Genomic DNA, 20,868 nt, shown 5'->3' on the forward strand with positions numbered 1-20,868 from the left:
GGAGGTAGTGGTGAGGTGGAGGCTAGTTTCTTCTTCCAAGTAACATGGGATAGGACAAGAGGAAGTGGCCTCAAGTTGTGCCATAGGAGGTTTAAATTGGATATTAGGGAAAGTGTCCTCACAGAAAGGGTTGCTAATTATTGGAACAGACTGCCTAGGGAAGCCATGGAGTGACCATCCCTGAAATATTTAGAAGATGCATAGATGTGGCACTTAGGGACATGGTTTAGTGGTAGATGTGGCAGTGTCAGTTTTATAGTGGGACTCAATGATCTTAAAGTTCTTATCAAACCTAATTAGTTCTATGATTCTATATTGCCTATTTTGAATATGCTGCACACAGCTCTTGATTAAGACAAGCTGTTTGGACAGATAGAAGTGTAGAAGCAGAGAAAACAGTCTAGAGGCTTTCTCACTCTGAATTTTAAATTCACAAAATTTGTGTTTGGGAGATGCTACCATGGGAAGAAATTTCTATACAAGACATACTGAATATTTTCAATATGAGAGTTGGTTTGTTGTTTTTTTTTTTTAATCAGAAAAGTAATGTGAAGACTGAAGTCAGTGTTGTAACTGAGATGCAGAACTGCTATTACTTTTAACTTTTTAAATTTTCTTCACTGCATGACTAATGAAGGCCGTGTCAACAAATTCAGAACTTCATGGAAATGAAATAAAGAAACCTTAAAAGAAAGACTTCAAATAAAATACATTTACCAAACATCTAGCCACATATTTAATTCAAAATATTTTTACAGACTGATAACATAAACTCATTTTCACACGATGTAACATCTGTGTTTATTTTACTGAAACAGCTGGAATGTTAAAAACATTTAAATTTGTGTCATACAAACATTTTGGTAAAAGAAAAGTTAATATCTCAGATAAAACCTAAAGACCTGTAATTTTTACATGAAATATTTTTGTATATGTTTCTTATGACTACAACAGACCTTTCTTTAAAAAACCCCACAAACTAAACAAGGTTTTCATTTTGTATTTTTGCCTACTCTATCAGCTTGCAACATAAAAAAGTTTTGATGCAAAAGACATACATAATACAAAAGCACAGAGAACTGTCTTACCTTCTGGCTCCCTGATCTTACGTCCTGCTGCAGATTTTCGTAGCACACTCCGTCCTGAGTTGAACAAGCTAGTTAACTCATCAAGGGGACTGGTCAATGACCTTGAGTTTGTAGGGTTGTACGGAAATGAAGATGGTGAATTTGAGTTCAATTTCCTGTGATCTGCTCTTGCCACCTTTGGGGAGTAAGGCAGTTTGGAGAATGCAGAAGATGAGCATCCAAGCTGAGCAGGATTGGGTCTCTGAGGTACTTTTGACAGATCTGAGTTTGTACCTGTTTTCCCTGTATTAATCAGAAAACTAGAGCAAGTTTCTGGAGGAGATGCAAAATTCATGGAAGTCCGGTAGGAAATAGGAGGTGGTACAGGAGGAGGGGGTGGTGGGAGAGGAGGAGGTGGTGTGGAAGGTGGAGTCACTCTGCTGGAAACATTGAACACCACCAAGCCTGGAGATGCTGGTCTTTCATTCTCCCCTTTTTGGCCTTTGGAGTACTGAGGTGATAACGGACTTGATCCTTCTGACTGCACAGGGTATTTTAGGTTGGTTTCTAAGACAGGAAGCTTTTTGACCTCTAGTGGTGTTAAAGGTGATTCATCAGAAGCAGGTGAACATGTGACAGGGGTTGGAGGGAATACAAGAAGTGGTGGTCTGTGGGGGAGCAAGTTAGGGAAAGGGGCTGGAATGTCACATGAGTCTTTATAGATCAAAGCTGCTTGACTGCTTCCATCCAATGTTCCATCTTCAACATTAAGATTTTTTTTGCTTTCAAACAACAGAGGAGGAGATCCAGTCACTATTGGAATTATTCCATTACCGTTGCTTCCTTCTTCTGGTAGAAAATACTTCATTTCTTCATATACAGACTCTCCTTGTTCTGGACTTTCTGCTTCAGCAGAACTGCTCTTGATTGCATTCCCTACCATTTCAATATAGACAGGCTCATTTTCCTCCTCTTCTTGCGACATACAGAGATTCAACACACCATGTTGTGGCCCATCAGCCGAAGTTGCTCTCTGTGCTGTCACAGAATCATATCCACCTGGTTTAACTACTGTGCTTGCTTTTTTTACATCCCCAGGCTTTTGGCCAGGTATTTCTTCATAAGACCCACTAAGTTTTGTATTGGGACTTCGTTTTGGTTTTCTGGGAGGTATTTTTTTCATGGTACTGTAATCATCACTGTGTGGCCGTGGACGGGTCAGTACTAGGAAAGTGAAAAAGGTCTTTGTTATTAACAGATCGAAATAATTTTTTTCTTTACCTTAAGCCCTCAAATGTTGCCTATTCAGTTTTACCATGAGCTGCAGTCAACAAACATGGGGATGCAGGCAAAAGTATAAACACTTCTATGAACAAAATGTAGAACTTTCAGCTTCCAAATGACAGGCTTTTGCTACCTAGGTATTTAATCTGCTTTGATAATCTCTACTGTCACTAAAAGATAAGAACTCACACCTGAGGAGGTATATTTTGAATCCAAATGTGCTTTTCAAGATCTGTAATACATGGGAATACGTGCTTGTTTCTCCTTGTGCTCTAAGAGAGAGGGGCATGCTTTTAACTAGGAGTTTCAGCACGGTGCTACATTGACACACGCAATTGCCAGTAACTGAAGTATCCTCTTTTTATGTAATATCTATAAAACTAATTATAGGCAGATATTATGCCCACCTCTTCTTTTGTACTGCAAGTGTGGAAATAATTTATAATGTTAGGGAATCCCATAGCCTAAGGGCAAATCCCCAACTGAGCACACAGTTAACTAAACTAGATGTCTTTTCATAGCCACCACACATGTATGGAGTGGAGACACTAGATACCTAGGTGACTGGTCTTTTAAGGTTAAAATTAGATGGTGTAAATCAGAACTAGTTTCGGACAAAGAATCAGGAAACTGACATAATTCTTTCAACATGAGTATATGGTAGGAAAACTTGCTCTATTGTTTCATACATACAAGAAGAACTTCAAAGTTGTTTTGTGAGTATATGCAAGCTTAGTGTTAAGGCCACCACACATAAATTGCCATTCTTTCAAAAAAACTCTGCTAGGACTTTTTGGTTAAATCTCTTGCAGAGTTGGGTATAGGAAGATGAAGTCGCTACAGACCTCCTTAAACCATACTGGTTTAATAGTTTATTGGACATAGTTCCTCTGTCCTTACACAAAGTGTGAATGAGCAAGGGAGAGTTTAAGAACAATGGACTTGCATTTAATGCATTGGACGTGAGAACAGCAATAATTTGCAAGAGGGAGCTGTAAATGTTTTCATCCATTGTATACAGGACTAGCTTTGTTATGCAGAGCTTTAAACCCAACCTGGAGAATCTTTCCTGATAAGCCTAGAAGATATTCTACACAAAGCATGACAAGTGAGGCTTATCAAGGAAAGCAGAATGCATTCCTTCCCTTCATCTTCTACTCATTCATTTCAAGGGTAAAGAAGAACAGAACAACTGAGCTAAAACCCATGTGACGTGCACCATAATGCACTCAAGACACTTTAGGACTTTTGCAACACTTTCCTTCTAAACAAAATAAAAATTACTGTAAGCAAATTATGGTAAAAAAAAAAAAAAAGGCATAAATCCCCCTGACTACATAAGTTATTCATGTGAACATATGGAAAAAGTACAAGGAAGTTTAATGTTTAAGTCAGTGAAATTCAAGATTCTAGTATCCTATTTTAGTGATGCAAGATATTCTAACAGTTTAGAAGGTGAAATAAAACGGTCAATGGAGTAGAATAGCTCAAGTTGACAGATCATTTGTTTCTAGAGGGAGTTCTACAAATAGGTTTTGGTTGTTGACAAACTAGGCAATTAGAACACATGAGTATTATTCGCTGATTTAGGAACAAATGACAAATTGGCTAATTTTATTTATTGCCACCAAAACATTTCAAGGAAGCAGGACCTTTCAAAGGCGCTTTAGTGTGTTTAAAAGGATCAAAGTGAAAAGAATAAATCAATAACCCAGAGTAACATTTGCGACTGTCTCTGCCTTTATGCCTAACCTTCATTAGCCGTTTCCTTAGAAGCTGCCGACAAGCAAGCACTAACAGCCTCATACGAGGCACTCAGTCGTGTGTTGGGGTCCCTCTTTGGTTTGGGAGGAGGCTGTTTCCTTGGTGATGGCAGGCTATTGCTATCATCCATGCTGAAAACAGAGTGCAGGGAGGGGGATCTGATGGATGACCCAGCCGCAGAATGTACCAAGCTGTCCACTGCCATGGGGACAGGGACGGAGCTGGAATGAAAGTGCTTAGGCGTTCGACAGCCGGCAAAGCTGTCCTCAGAGACCTTCCCACCCTTGTCTTCAGCTCTGAAAACACAGAAAAGAGGCCCAGATGCATTATTCAAGCAATAACAATGAACCTGTTCATGCAAACGTAACAACAGCTTTTTGGTAAACAATCTCACAACTCCCCTGCTGTGTTGAGGGGATGTGTGTAGTAATCTTCTGACAAACAAATCCAGATCAAGCTGCTAGCTTTCTCCCATTTCCTGTTTCATGATAAATCAGGACACAGGCCCCTTTTCACACAAATGCAGCCTTGCTTAAGCAGTTTCATATTGTTGATCAGACATTCGCTGAATGAATTGTTCACACTTTGATTGCTACACACAATCAAAAGCTGGGTTTTCAATCTGAATGATAATTTCTGGGAAATCCATTTTAATAGAAAATTACTGAGGCAGCAAATGCTGAGCCTTTATCATTATTTTCTAAAAAGATAACTATAAATTCCATTTAGATAATGCAAATCTTTAAAATATTAGATGACCTTTTTAACTAGCTACATTGGCTGCTTGAACAATTCCACCCAGATATCTATATATATTCCAGTTTAAACTTAATTATTGATTATCATCTTTAGTAATAATTGCTATTATTATGACATTATGCTTAGTTGTTTCAATTGCAATTTGGGAATTTTACTTTATCTATTTTTTTTTCCTTTTTTGAATACATATTGAGAATAATGTTCCAGCTGCTTCCAATAAACTGATTTTTAACAAAAATTCTTCTAACATTTTACTCCTCCAAGAATCAAAACATTGAAACCTTTTTCACTTAGAGTAGTAATGTATTAGATGAAAATCTGTCTATACTGTCATTTTACAAACAAATCCCCAAGCATTTGTCTTTTTAAATTGTATTTCTGCTTGGCAAATCACCAGCAGAGCTGAAATTCATACACAGGATATAGCCAGCTGCCCATGTAGTAAATGAAATAGCAAAAGATGAAAGCATGGTGCTCAGTGGATAATTTGTTTTCACTGTAATGTTTAATTACAGTCTTTTCTACAAAGGCATTTCCTCCAGTATGTAATCACTGGGATATTTGAAGCTAATTAAGCAGATGCACTGCCATTTTCACTTTAATAAAAGTCACTGACAAAAGCAATGAAAGCAAAGGGAGTTGTTCTGGTTCAAAATTAAGTTCCTATGGAAAAATAAACATTTATATATCCAGCAAGTTATAGACACATTCTTGCTATTGACACATACCGATTAACTGCAAATGCTAACTCTGCCCATTCAGCTGTCTGAGAGAAAAGAGATCATGGACTCAATTCCTAAAGAAAGAGTCTCCAGCATTTACTGGACTTGTAAAATAGATACTCCTGGTGGGAGTTAAACAAAAAACATTTTCCCCTTTTTAAATAAAAGGATCCTCCTCACAATCAGTCTGCTTAGTTCAATGCGTAATCAGGATTTCTCAGGATGGGCTTTATGGTATTTTAACACCTTCTTAGCTGGTTTTCATTATCTCAGCAATTTCTAAATGGTGGAATTTTAAGTTGGAGAATTTTTTCTTTCACTTGTTTGGTTTGATGAAAGTTAAATTATAATCTATTTATCATAGAATTAGAAAATATTTCTGTTAAAAAAATCCAGAGACTTGAACAAGTTCCCCTAAAGCTCAGTGTTCCCTGAATAGGATATAGTGGTTTCCTGAAGTTTCTAGACTTAATTACCTGATATACAGAAAAAAACCCAACGACCTAACATTTAATTGGGCTGAGCAAATTATCCTCTTGCAATTCCTCAGTCATAACTGTGGTTTTCTAAGCAGAGAAATTCCATAAACTGAAGAGACACATTAACACCTGCACAGCAGGTGTTTCTCATCTTACCTTCTGTGGCCTTCTTCTGGTCTGTTTCTAGCCTCTAACTTTTCCCTGTGGTAAGCAGCGTTCATCTCATTGCGGAGACGGTCATTTTCCCGAGCAATGTCAGAAGCATTTTGAATAACCAAGGCATCGTATGTTTTCAATCCCATATCCTCAGCGTTCTGCAAGAAGCTCTTGATTGAGGTGACCTCTTGCTGTTTGATGCTCATCTTCTGTAGCAAGCGCTGCCGAGCTAGAAATCCTCTGACAACTACCATAGCAGAAGGAGAAAATATGGACCAATGAAAGACAACTAACTGGTGAATAACTTAAGTATTATCGTGTGTTCTACTGTAAATATGAGCAAGTCAAGTCAATGTCTTACACAAAGACTGAAAGAAATACGACGGCATATAAATAACACAGTAAAATGGAACTCTTTCTCTTTGCTACTGCCAGTGCTTAAAATAAAGTAGTGACAGTATATTCATAAATTTGAGCTATCACAACTCAAAATGTTTACTTTCAGGGAATGTTATTTTTTATTACGTTACAACTGAAACTTAGATGTATTTTGCAGATTGTGAAAGCATACATTTATATTGCAAAGGTTTATTTCAAAATAAAAGCTTGGATAAATGAATTGCATTGAATGCAGTAGCAATTAAATGATAGTTTGCTTCTGGTAGCTTTAAAAAAATGTCTTAAATATTTCAATGTACTTAAAATCCCATCAAAACCAACACAAGACTTTTTCATTTGCCTTAAAGACCTTTCATTGCTCATATTCTTTCAGCAAAAACAATCAGATTAATTTAATGCAAATTTCTCAAATATATCTGTCACATCATGTCACACTGCATTTTTCAGTTTAACATTTTCATCTACATTGCATCAGCTTCATGTATCTATTAGACCTGTTCTTCATACCCTTTGTCAGTGTTATGCTGGGAAACAATTTTTGTGGATCTCCTGTAACAGCTTTCTGTACACCTTTCCTAAGTATGTATCCTCATTACAACAAATCCTACCCAACCTGAATATCACCTAGTCCCCTAGATTTTCAGAAGTACACAGCTGATCAGAAAAGTATAGGGACCTGTGTGGCCATGATGAATTCAGCACCATTTTAACCACTGCACCTGAAACAGGTGATATTAGTATTCTCAGAGCATATTTTTTGGCTTAGAAGGAAGACACAAGATAAGTGAAGGTACTGTGTTTCTGTGTGGTTTTTTTTGGTTTTTTTTTTTTTTTTTTTTAAGTTCCATTTTCCAGATCTAGAACCACTGCTGTGTAACTCATAAGGAAGAACCTGTTTTAGGATTATTTGCCTTTTGCCTTAAATATTGTTGGTTTTCAGTACATCAACTTACATGTATCAAAACCAGGTCAAACTTCATCATTGCTTATTATGATTCCTCTAAATCTGTTTAACAGAAAGTTTTCATAAGTGAAGTTAGCACACAATAGCCGGCTTACGATGTTTGTTTGAGTTTGGGGAAAAATACTGAAAATGTTAATTCTAAGATTGCAAGATAAAAGATTTGTTAAAATTCATTAGGCCTTTTGAACAATGTAATTAAGTTTGAGATTTGGGAACAATGAAGAACATCAAATAACAAAGAGTCAAGCTGAAATAATCTAAAGGAAAATGTCAACAGAGAAAGATTCAATTACTCTTCTATGAATATAAGATGTTATTGAATAAAATAAACAGCTAAAGCAAAGGGTAATGTAAGGTATTTTCTATCGATTTCTACATCCTTGTTTAGATACTAAGAATAAGATTTTCTTAGAGATGCTCAGGGTCCTGCTGATGAGATAAAAGAAAGGTTAATGTTAATATACTAGTACTGGTTCTATACGAAGTTCACTGGGTTTGAAAGTATGCAAGTTTAGGTACTTTGAAATAATTTATAGTACAAAGCTGTGAAGGTTTAGACTTTCATAATCACAACCACCCATGCCATTTTCAATTCCTTTAGTTATGTTCCATAAAATCTGACTTCTTTAAACCCTGAAACATTAATGCACTTACCCAATTTAGTTGAAAAGGAAATTAATAGAACAGTTATTTGTTGAGAATTTTATGAGAGCATTCACACTGGATATACATGTTACTGATTCTGAATCCAAATGTTGCTGTTGCAAAAGAATGAATATATGCATAGAGTATTACAGGAGTTCACTACTCACAAATACAAAAATTTCAAAAGAGCTTAATAATAAAAAAAACATTCTTCTTAAATTATTCTCTTTCAACCTATCTGCTGCAGAGCAGAGAGGGTATTTGACTGTGTGACTTTGGAAGAAAGGCTCTATTTTGAAGTAACAAGAATCTGTGTGTATGTGTGTGCATTTACCACCGAGGTTGGTTAGGATAAAGAAATAGAGAGATCAGTCCTCTGGTAGAATGGTTATCAGGCATGAATGAGTAGTTTGGAACAGCCTGCTAAAATGGCCTAGTAAAATGATATCCAGTAGAACTAGTTCTAATATTTAGATACTGTACAGATACTCTGAATTATGCCCTTTCATCAAAATCAAGATGTTTTGAAAAGACATTTAACAAAGGTTTGTCAGGAAGGGTTGGCAGACAGACATCCCACTTTTGCACACATTTCCAGGTTTTTCATGAAAAGGTAGACATTTCTCCACATTTTCTTCTCTATGAGAACATTTGAAAAATTTTTGTCATCAGTTCAACATGGAAAACCCCCACAATTTTATAACCTAAAAAGCCGCTGTGAAATGAAATTGTCATCTCCTAGACCTTTACTGCTCAGTTTCATGTACTACTGTATGGGTACTTGGTACTATGATTGTCTTCTGAACTTGCTCCTCATTTATGTTGATCTAAATGAATTCTCACTTATGCAAATTAAAACAATTGAGGTTAGCACCCACAGGGCACCCACAGGGCAGAGAAATATCTACTTCTTTAGAGTTCGTCTAAGGACAAGGATTAGAACAATTAAAATTCAAGTAGACCATGAATCTGGGTTATGAGAGAAATGTATTAACTATTGTGTATACAATGTATTAAAGTTAATTCCTCATTTACATGAATTCTGATGGAAGAACTTCAGCATGACTGAGTTTCCTACAGGTACAAAATTGTCACAGTGATTCAGGTCAAAACATACCATATGTAGTTCTTATAACTGTGAAAAAAAAGTCTCTAAACTCACAGATCCATTTTAAAATAAAAAGTGTTTCTACACATACTTTCAATTTAGTTTGACCCCTTTCTTTGCCTCTGTAAGATAAATTTCACAAAAAAGACTTTTCTGGTTTGTTTTACTAGTTAGATTGAAGCAAAAAGAGTTGGAATCTGTTTGCAAAGGGTAGCTTATTTCGTGAGCTAATGCCACTCCTTACTCATACAAGTTCCTGATTTTCTCAGGTTTCCCAGATCATAAAAAGCATGCAGATGAGCCATAGCTTTGAAAAAAAAGCTTTGAACACATAATTTTGGCAAAAATGATTTTTCAAGTTACCCTAACTGGAGAGGGCTAGAAGCGAAACTGAGAAAAATATTTTGTAAGGAGCCAAAAAGGTCTATTATCTTCATTCTTCAGGCAGGGTTTGGCAGTCTGTTCTCTTACCTCTGAAAAACATCAACATATCTGAGGATGTTTTAAATTCTGGTGTACGGTTATACTGAAGCACTCTGCTTGCAAATTTGACACCGAAAGGTGTCCTTTTTCTGATTAGTCAGCATGAGAAGGGAAAGAAGACAAACCATTACTGCTTTTCCAAATGCACAAATACAACAGGGTAATTTACATTAAAAAATCAGGCCCAAGTTATAAACTCAGTTGAACTGTTGCCTCTGTTACCTGTCATTCTTCACGTTCGTTTCTGAACTATTTTTATTTCACTTCCCTCAGGTTTTCTCTTTGTTTGCTCTTTTTCACTACATGCTCACAGTGAAGAACAGAGTTAAAATGAAAGGGGTTTATATTTCCTAAGTCTGCAATGTTATATAACTGACAAACATCCCCCCCTCTGCCCGCAAGAAAAGACTTTGCCTTTTTAATTTCCTTTAAATAGGTGAAAATGGGAACTGTTGCACAGATCAACCAATTAGATAAATAACAAATTGTGTGAAGGAAGCTTCTTCAAACAAAGCAATATTCACATTTTCAGCAGTTATTTGAGATTTTGATAGGAAACGGAACATAAGTAAGTGGAAATCAGGAGGCAGTCAATAGTACCTCCTTTTAAAAATGTGTCAAAAATGTCAGTGTGACCTTAGTAAAAATGCAGGCATAAAAGGGGAAAAAATACCTAAACATAAAAAACCCTAGCAGTCAAATATCGAAACTGCAAAAAAAGAGGAAAAATAAAGAAAATTAAGCATACTAGATTATTAGCTTTGCATTTACTCTCAGTACATTTGAAAACATTGCAATTTCCTGTCAGCATTACAATATTTGATTTGCAATGAGAAGTTAAAGGTGATATTAATGCCTTGAAAAAGCACTGAGCATACTTTAAACAGAAAATATTCAAGAACCTCTAAGTTTAAATTACAGTCAACAGTTTGTCATAAAATTATGTTTGACGGACAGAAAGTGCAAGCATTACCAATGTTAATATCATCTCAAAAAATCTGTGTAAGTAGTTAGCTGGAAATATGTCTGTAGAGGAATGTATAAAATACAGCAGCTATTCAAGGGGAAGAAAATCATTTTGTTACACAATATTCTGCTCAGTATATAAAGGGACACCTCAGAAATACTTGTTCTGTAATTGTTACCTTTTTGGCAGGTTATAATTTTCTTCTGAAGCTGAAGGCACAAATCGTTGAGATGGTTAGCTTGCCAGTACTTAAGAAACACTTTTCGGACTCCTATCTAGAATACAAACAGCAGGGAAATCATCATCATCAACAAAAAAAGGCAGTATCACTTGGCTGAACAAAAGAAAGGATTATTTGGAATGGATGAGCAAAGAGTCAGACATATAGTTCCACTTCAGTTCCAAAATCATCCAGAATAAATACTACAATCTTTAAGTTCAATACAGGCTGGGGGAAAATAAAGCACTTTGAATCTAATTATGCTAATGTGTTAGCCAGTATAATACAAAATAAAGTTTAGCCTTTATAAAGCAGAGGGGTGTGTGAATGGAGAAAGGTGACAAGACATAAACCCACGTGGAGCAGGAAATGGTGACAGATAGCTGCCATTTGGGGAACAGGAGGAATTTAACTGAATTTGAAGGATGGTAGAAACTCACTGTCATTAGTGACAATGATTCCTAATGTCCAGTAAAATTACTAATCCTAGTTCCTAGTCTTGCCTGCTTGAAGCTGTGCTGTGGGTCTCCTTTTAATATCAAGACTAAGCAGTCAGAAGCATTCCTTTGTGAAAAATAATCTCCTAAGTATTGATTGAGTGTGTGATCATATTCTGAGGTTATGTAGTAGCTTGGTTTAATTCATCTAGTCCTTGAAAGAACAATCATTAGATGATCTTGCCCTCTTACAGCCAAGTTTAGCTAGTTAGATCAAAAGAAAACACCCTTCTTTGATACCTTCTGAACACGCTGAAACAATACTTTAAAATTCTTTTCTGTATCATCTTCAAAAGCATTCCTTTCTAATAGACTTTAAAAAATCCAAACCACCTACAACCTAGAAACTCTAAAACCAGTAGATAACTGGAAAAAAAAAGAAAAAAAAAGTTAAACAATAAAACCATTTCCTTCTCAGAAATTCTGTAGAAGAAACTTTCCTCCAATTCTTAGAAATAAAAGGACCAACAACAGATAACTGTGCTACCCAGTGAAGATTCTAGTTTCTGCCAAACTATTACTTTTGTACAGCTAATAGGCATACTGATTAATTGATATGAATCTGGTTGAAATTGAAGAAATTCATTCCAGCTTTCCTTGTCTTCACCTCACTGAACAACCCCATTGTGTTTTTCTGGTTTAGAGCTGGGAAACAGGTATCAACAGAGTTATTTGCACAGCTTTTCAACTAATTGTTTTTATTCCAAACACTGTCACACGTATATCATGATAGTGTTGAACTACAAAAAACAGGACATTTGTATCATGTCTAAACTCCATTAACAAAATTCAGAAATGATTGGGGCACATTTCTGTCCCTTGGTTTCCCCTCTCTCTACTCTACAGAGAAACTATTTTGAATCAAAAGTTTAAAAAAGTCTGTAATTTTGAAGTTTGAGCTGACAGACAATGATGGTGCAAGTGCTAGTCTTTTAGTTAAAATCAGATGCACTCAAATGGAAAAACTGGAATGATTTCTCAATTTTTTTCTATTAGAATCTCTTTTCCCAATAAAATAGTCCCTTTTGAATTATAGCAAAGTGTGTGGAAGCAAGGAGATAAAAAACACATTTTACTTGTCTTGCCATTATATAAACTCATAAATAGGGAACAGGCTTCCTTTGCATGGTGGAAAATATGGTTGGAACATGGTTGGAACAGTTATTTTAGAAAACTGTGCAGCTACAAAAATCATAGAATCATAGAATGGTCTGGGTTGGATGAGACCTTAAAAATCATCTAGTTCCAACCACCCTGCTATGGGTTGGGACACATACTAGTTTAACTTAGGTATCCCAGAGTCACTTCTCTATTCAGACCAGCTATTCTGGAATAATCATTGTGCTTGTAAATTAAAGTTATTATTCCAGAACAATATTAATTTTCCTAGATCCTGCTTCTGTGTAGCTACCATGGTAGATATCCCAGTAAAATGATGTCTTTATATTTATTCAATAGATTATCTGGAGTCATGCCTTCCAATTTTTAACTTCATGTCCATCTGAGGCAATCTCAAGGAGATTCAATTGTGCTCTCATACTCTGCTCTTAGGGACATACTGTCATCCTCATTTTCTTGACCAGTGACTTCCAACAGAAGTTTTTACTTTTTATTCCTGTGCTTTTGAAATTCTCTATGTGCCTGGTTATCTTAGCACTCTGACCTTCTCTTTCATCTACTCCGGAATCTGCTTCTTTCCCATGCCATGTTAAATTTCCTTGGGAATCTTTCCCTTTGTCCCTTTATTTAATAAAAAACTCTAAGAAGTGGTCAATCACTTTCTTCTTCAGTTTAAATTTGCTTCTTTTTACACATCTAATCTTGTATCATGAACAAGCAAACTTTTCATGTTTTCCTAACAAATCATCCTAATTTTCTCCTGTCTTCCCAAAAGTATTCTACTTTTGTGCCTTCAACTTTCTTCCAGGACACCTTGACTCTTCCCACTGCATATACTGTCAATAAACCTCTTTGATTTGTGTAATAACTGCTCATCAAACAACTATTTTTCCATCCATCTTGATAAACCAAATATTGACCTCGCCTTCTTACTAGCTTTGGCTACTAAAGTCTTCATCTTCTTGCTTAAATCCACAATTCTTCTGTAAGAATAAATGGATTATTATTCATATAGTTAACTGTAATTAAATTATCATTTGGTTATTATAAATACTGTTTTATCTGATCAGCTCTCAGACAACCAAAGCACCTGGATACAAACACTTCATAAAATTATATTCCTCTAGTCTGATTACATTTTATGTTTATACTCCATTTTTCCTTTCCACAAACCCTTCACATCACATAGGAGTTTGTTGTTTTTTTTTTCACCTCTATCTCTGGTCTATGTCAAATCAACCACTTTTTCCTCATTTCTGCCCTTTACCCTTCATTGCTCAAGTGTTTGTTTCTCCCCTTACTAGAGTAATATTATGGTACTCTGACAGTAGAAAAGGGGATGAAAATTGCATTTTCAAACCTTAAAAAAGCCCTGATTGTTATCAATGCCCATGGCAAAATTAACAACCCTACTCTCAGTCAGTAGTCATGACTGACACACAATTAAAATTTTAGTTGCAATTTATTTTGCACTGTGCAGTCACAAAATCACAGTAAAGACAATTGCTGAAACTTATGGTCAGTTTAGCTACAAGTGTCTGGCATTGCAGAGTCACAAAGCCAGCTAAGGGGCAGGCAAAGCATTACTGTTCTTTTCTTTCATCCTACACCCTATGAACATAAATGGAGTTACTGTGGCATCACTTAGGCTACGAACTTCATTAGCAGGAGCCTCCTACAAGTTTTAAGTGAATGAAGAAATACAAAATGCCAATACAAATCCATTTTTACATTCAGATAAAAGCTATTTATAGATTTTACATCATTTGTCAGGTCTACAGAGAGCAGAGTTCTAGACAGAAGCATGTATAGCAGAAACTCCTATAACACATTTGATTTTTAGTAGTGCTGGAGATGTGTGTTGCTTAGTTTGAGCTAAATCTGATACTCTCTAAAGCTGACTGACAACAAGCTAGTCTCACTAACCTCTGTACAGTTCTGGTGTTCAGTGAAAACAATAATGCTGAAAAATATTGGAATTTCACATGTTACATATCAGAACAGTTTTTAAGACTGCCACCTGTCTTCATTCTGGTTTCTTCTCTAATCACAAAATGTTTTCTGCTTGCCTAGGGAAAAAAGGTTCAAATATTCTTCCACTAAAACACTCACTTTTCAATACTTTCTGGACTATAGAGTGCTCTCATCTGAAATTTTAATGTCATTCAGACTCCTGTAAAAGTAAACCATCTGTGAATTACAGTCATAGTTATTTTAATTAGAAAAGCATTAGGGTTTTAAATGTTATTTTTCAAAATGACACATTTTTTAAAGATTAAGTAAAATTGTCATTGATGACTACCAAAGCTTCAATTACTGCTACAGAGTTCTTTTTTTTTTTTTTTTTTTAACTGGAAGGAAGAAGAAAGAATGGGAGGGAGCTGTTCTTTCTCTTTCTTTTCTTTTCTTTTCTTTTTTTTTTCCTTTAATTTTACAGAAAAGGTGTAGGATGTAGAAGTACAGACATTCAAAACTATGGAATGGATGCTGAGATGGTGTGTAGGTGGCATGGAGGCAGTATTAGCTCATACTTAATAGGTGTCAAGGGAATCTGTAAAGCTGTTCTTTAGTTTAAAAAAGGCAATTTGTGGGAGTGCTGTGTGTTTCTGGCAGTACTTTCAAAATAGCTACCTACAAAAGACAGAGAACTATAATCTAATGATATTTTACACAATGACACACATTTTCAGAGTGCATTAATGAAATGTAGAAAAAAGCCTTAAACCTATTGTAAAATGTGTCTTCTTGCAGTGTACATGTCTGCAAAAATGTAATGACAAACACATTTAGAGGTCACTGATCTTTAAGGACTTAAATGTTATTTGTAAAGGCTTACTCTCTCTGCTCTGTTAGCTTTTCTTCATATATTTTAAGAGTCCTCCTTGGTCTCTGCAATCTAGTGACCTTGCCCTGTGGTACATACTGAATAACCTACATTTTGGTATAGATTGGATATGGTCTTAATATAAAGTATATGAGTAGTCCAGTATTCATGCAAATGACACTCATGTGTTTTATGTAAACACTTGTCAGGACCTGAACTTCAGGGAGAAAAAACGTCATTTAGCTCTTCAGGAAAGGGTCAAAAAATGGTCATTCCTCTTGCAAAAACTGTACAGATATCACAGATCATCACAGTTGTGAGGCAACGAGAAGAACCACCTTGCAGGAGAGGAAGTGATCAGGAAATATAACATGCATGTAAGAAACACTCAGTGGAGGAAACCTGACCCCGGTTATATCTCATGGGATCTCAGTATTGACTGGACCTACCATTCCAGGTTTCAAAATGCTAGAAGTAGACATAGCACTAAAATGTGGTGGTGTAACCTCCTCCCCATGGCCTGCTCTACAATCTCATTCCTCACCTGAGCCTACCTGCTCATTCATGACACAAAAGAAACCATATAAAAGTCTCTCTTGGCACGATCTGAGAAATGCAGGCAACAGGCACCAGGGACAGCAATGGCACAGGAAGTAAACCCTGAGGTGGAGACTGGAAAACTAATCCCAAATAAGGGATGAAGACTGGGACCAAATATGAAGCAAAATATCTATAAAAGTAAAACAAAATTAAGCACTAAAGTTTTCCTACTTGAGGAAAAAAAAAGAGGTAAGAATCCCTTAAAAATTAGGTTGCTTGCAAAGTACTCTAGAACTTCAGCATATCAGATAGAAAGCAACTCATATAGCATGACCACTTTAATTTTAAGCCAAAATAAATAGTTCTGTTTAAAAAATACTTAAAAGACTCTCTGAACTAAGCATAAAATTTGCATATGTACGATTTCATATACTTCTGCTCATTTCTCTGATTTAATCATATGCCACTTATGTTCTACATCCTGCTATTTAATCTTAAATATAGTTTTCCCAAAAAGAATTCTGCTATGTTAATATTGTATATTAATACATTGCAATTGAAAAAAATTAAGGGCAGCTTTATCAATAAATGAAACACCTGTAGGTCAGTAGTGAAGTACGGTTCTCTCATTGACTGGTAAGAACTGTGGATCTGACTTTGTTTTCACTCTGCAGTTCTACAAGTGCTAGAAGAATTTAAAATCTCTAGATGGACTTCTGGGATTTCTCTTTATTGAGGGTTTATTCTCTGCTTTAACATTCTTCTTGAGTGGAAGTTTAATAATACAGCTCCACACTGGCAAGGATCATTTCTCCAGAAACACTGCAGGCTCCTGAAAAAATTTCAGCAGTGTCTGTAGTTGTAAAAATGTGAACTGGCACTAACACAGTGTCTGTCTCATGCAACTAGCTGATGCAGATTTGGAGCTTCATAAAAACATTCTGACTAACCCTCCTGTACTGCTTATTTCATATCTGATGAGTCTTTGGACCACCTCATTTCAAACTTAAGACTTGTCTTACTCTTCGCAAAGTGAGTGATCTCTTGTGCTCAAAATTCAAGACTACTGATAAGAAGGAATCATTGCGGGTTAAAAGAAGCAGGCTAAAAATTGGAAGACAAAACTTTTATTTAAGGATTGCTATATTTTAACCAGACAAGCATTTCTAGCAGTCAAAGGCTGAAAGATTCACTTTCAGTGAAGTCTGACCTTTGCAGTGCTTGCATTAAACAGCTGCACTGTATAGCAAGAGCAAATTAAATTGATGTTTTGTTTTTCTTCTGGTATGGTACAAGTTGCTTACATTTCAGCAAGTTCCATATGAAGTAACTGAGAAGGGTTAATTGCAGATCACTGACCTTAGCTAAACAAAATGTAGAGCTCCAAGTTTTGATGAGAAAGCTCAGTAAGCTATGAGCTAACTCTTTTTTATTGAATTTATATTTGCAAGCTTAACAGTGCAAGGAATGATAATCCAAACAAATGAAAGTTTCCTTATGTCAGTAGAAAGAACCAAGGACTGTTTGTGCTCTGTACTTCTCCCAAAGCATGATAATGTTTGCAAGTTAAGTCATGCTATTGGGATGGTAGGTTTTGCTTAGCTAATGCATCACTACATGACAATAAAGGAACACAACACTGAACATGTGAATTTCCTAATATAAAGACCTTCAGATGTTCTGGGGGGCAGGAGATTCTTCTGCTTTACATGAACCAGCCAATACTTCCACTCAATTTAACTCTTAAGTTACTTAATATCATCTGACTCCTTCTAACATTAACTGCAAAACTCTCACTGACTTCACCACTGACTTTCACTCTGCCTTAAGTAGGAATGGTTCGTTTTGATTTAGAAATCTGATTTTCTCTCACACTGGATGTGCTTAGAAGTCACAGCAAGCAGGCAAGCTTGTAGTGATCAAGTGTATGTTTAAGCTGAAAGAATACCCTGTCTAGGCTGCACAGAGAGTCAGGATGCAAAAACTGCCTTTCCTTAGTAGCTTTGCACTTTCATAATTCCAGTAGTTAAGCTAACTGCATGACTGCAACTGCATGTAATATCAGCTTCAATGAAACAGCTATTTTACTGTCCCAGTTTAGTTACCTCCAGTGCAGCTTACCCAAGGAACAACAACATTTCATAAAGCTATCAACACTTCCATCCCTATGTGACGGAAGGTGAGCCAGCAGGGAAAAAGATCATCCTGGCTTAATAGGGAGTTCTCGCTGGAACCCAGGGGAAAAAAAGAGAGTTTATGATCTTTGGAAGAAGGGGCAGGCAATTCAGGAAGAGTACACGATTGTCGCTGGGTCATGTAAAAAGAAAATTAGAAAGGTAAGAGCTCAGCTAGAACTCAATCTGGCCATGCTGGGAAAGATAAAAAAAAAAGTGTTTCTATAAATACATTAACAACAAAAAGAGGGCCAAGGAAAATCTCCCTTCTTTATTGGATGCGAAGAGAAAAAGGCTGAGGTGTTTAGTGCCTTCTTTGCCTCAGTCTTCAACAGAAAAATCAGTTATCTTCAGGGTAATCAGACCCCTGAGCTTGTGGACAGGGCCAGCAAACAGAATGGACCCCCTGTAACCCAGGAGGAAGCAGTTAGTGACTTGGTGAGCCACTCTGATGCTCACAAATCTATAGGACCAGATGTTATACATCCTAGAGTGGTGAGGGAGATAGTAGAAGAGCTCAGTGAGCTGGCCTCCATCATTTATCAACAGTCCTAGTTAATCAGGAAGGTCCCAGATGACTGGAGGTTGGCCAGTGTGATGCTCATGCACAAGAAGGGACGAAAGGAGGATCTGGGGAACTACAGGACTGTCAGCTTGACCTTGGTGCCAGGGAAGGTTATGGAACAGATCATCTTGAGAGCCATGATGCAGCACATAGAGGACAATCAGGGGATCAGCCAACCAGGGTTTAGGAAAGGCAGGCCCTGCTTGACCAACCTCATCAAAGGTTTTTCCACTTTTATGAGCAGGTGGCCCACCTAGTGGATGTGGGAAAGGCTATTGTCTACCTGGACTTTAGTAAAACCATTGCTACTATCTCCTGCAGCATTATCCTGGAAAAGCTGGCAGCCCATGTCTTGGACAGATTCACTTTTTGCTGGGTTAAAAACTGGCTGGATGGCTGGGCCCAGGGAGTGGTGGTGAATGTGCCTGGTGCTACATCCAGTTGGTGGCTGGTCACTAGTGGGGTTCCCCAAGGCTCAGTACTGGGGTCAGTCCTGTTTAATATCTGTACCAATGATTTGGATCAAGATACCCTCAGTAAGTTCTGAGATGACAAGCTGGGTGGGAGTATTGATCTGCTGGAGAGCAGGAAGGTTCTGCAGCGGGATATGGACAGGCCAGATCCATGGTCCGGGTCAATCATATCAGGCCACACTTAGATCACAACAATCCCATGCAGTGCTCCAGGATGAGGGTGGAGTGGATGGAAAGCCTGGAGCAGAGGAAAAGGACCTTGGGGTGCTGTTTGACAGCTGGCTGAACATGAGCCCAGGTGGCCAAGAGGGCCAATGGCATCCTGGCTTGTATCAGAAACAGTGTTTCCAGCTGGACCAGGGAAGTGATTGTCCCTCTGTACTTTGTACTGGTGAGGCTGTACCTCAAGTGCTGTGTCCATTTCTGAACCACACTTCCAGAAAGACATTGAGGTGCTGGAGTGAGCCCAGAGAAGGGCAGCTGAGCTGGTGAATGGTCTGGAGCACAAGTCCTATGACGAGCAGCTGAGGGAGCTGTGGTTGTTCAGCCTAGAGAAAAGGAGGCTGAGGAGAGGCTTTATCACTCTCTACAACTACCTGAAAGGAGGTTGTGGCAATGTAGGGTTGGCCTACTCTCCCAGGCAACTGAGATAAGTCAAGAGGAAATGGCCTCAAGTTGCATAAGGGGAGGTTCAGATTGGACATTAGGAAGAACTCTGTCACTGAAAGAGTGGCTAAGAATAGGAAAGGGCTGCCCAGGCATGTGGTGGAGTCATCGTGCCTGGAAGTGCTCAAGAAACAATTTGACATGGCACTTAGCACTACGGTACAGTTGACTTGTTCAGTCAAAGGCTGGACTCAGTGATCTTGGAGATCTTTTCCAACCTTAATGATTCTATGATAATAAATACTTTAATATAACACAGGAGCTACTGAATCAAGCACCAGGTGTTGGCTAGCTGATAGTGTTTGCTCTTACGCTCTGCTAAATGCTAGAAAATAAACCAAAATTGGACTCTGGTATTGGATCTTCCGCACTTTTTCTCCATTTCTAAACACACTGCACTATTTATAAGAGAAGAAAAAACTTGTTCTGTGAGTAGGGCCTAGGGTTTGTTGTTTTGTTGGTTAATAAAACACTCTCCAAACACAACCTATGTAAGAAGTAAAAGATAAATTGTCAAGCAGGAAATAAATACAAAGAGATCATTTTCTTTACTCATTTTCAGGCCTTTACTTCAGAATATTTTCCCCTTCACCAGGTTAATATTACCTTTCTCAAAATGGGATGGTGAGGTACATTACCAGAAGGAAGTTAAAGTGTCATCCAGATTCACTCAGCTAAAAAGTCCAGTTCTTTCTTTTTCCCCCCTCTGCTGGGGAGTTTACTGAAAACCTCATCCTTTGATGATGACATATAAGCTGGAGGTTGATTTCAGATGTGTTTTGCTTTCTCCTAAACATCATCATCTTTGATGAGGCTATTTTAGCTACTTTTTGGTCCGTTTATCAACCTAAATTTGCAACAGACTCTTCAGGGAATTGCAGGTAACAGTGTTGGGGAAGACAATTTTTGATTTATTCATGAACCTCTGCAATAAATAGGTTTTCAGTTCCAGCAGTGACTCATTTGAAGTAGTTACTGCTGGTAACAGGGGCT

At 37.2% G+C, this 20,868-nt stretch overlaps 1 protein-coding gene across 3 annotated transcripts in view; it reads right to left on the reverse strand.

The window, feature by feature from the left end:
• MYO16 (myosin XVI) overlaps positions 1 to 20,868 on the reverse strand; it is a 359,061-nt gene that overhangs the window by 40,677 nt on the left and 297,516 nt on the right. For all 3 annotated transcript variants that reach the window (XM_050333209.1, XM_050333207.1, XM_050333208.1), the window contains 4 exons: positions 10,976 to 11,072; positions 6,232 to 6,478; positions 4,104 to 4,411; positions 1,089 to 2,291 (listed from right to left, as the gene is read on the reverse strand). In XM_050333209.1, coding sequence (XP_050189166.1) covers positions 1,089 to 2,291; positions 4,104 to 4,411; positions 6,232 to 6,478; positions 10,976 to 11,072 — 1,855 coding nt within the window. The remainder of the gene's footprint in view (positions 1 to 1,088; positions 2,292 to 4,103; positions 4,412 to 6,231; positions 6,479 to 10,975; positions 11,073 to 20,868) is intronic.

Source organism: Myiozetetes cayanensis, unplaced genomic scaffold (assembly GCF_022539395.1).
Source record: "Myiozetetes cayanensis isolate MyiCay16 unplaced genomic scaffold, myiCay2020 scf5-8, whole genome shotgun sequence".
NCBI lineage: Eukaryota > Metazoa > Chordata > Aves > Passeriformes > Tyrannidae > Myiozetetes > Myiozetetes cayanensis.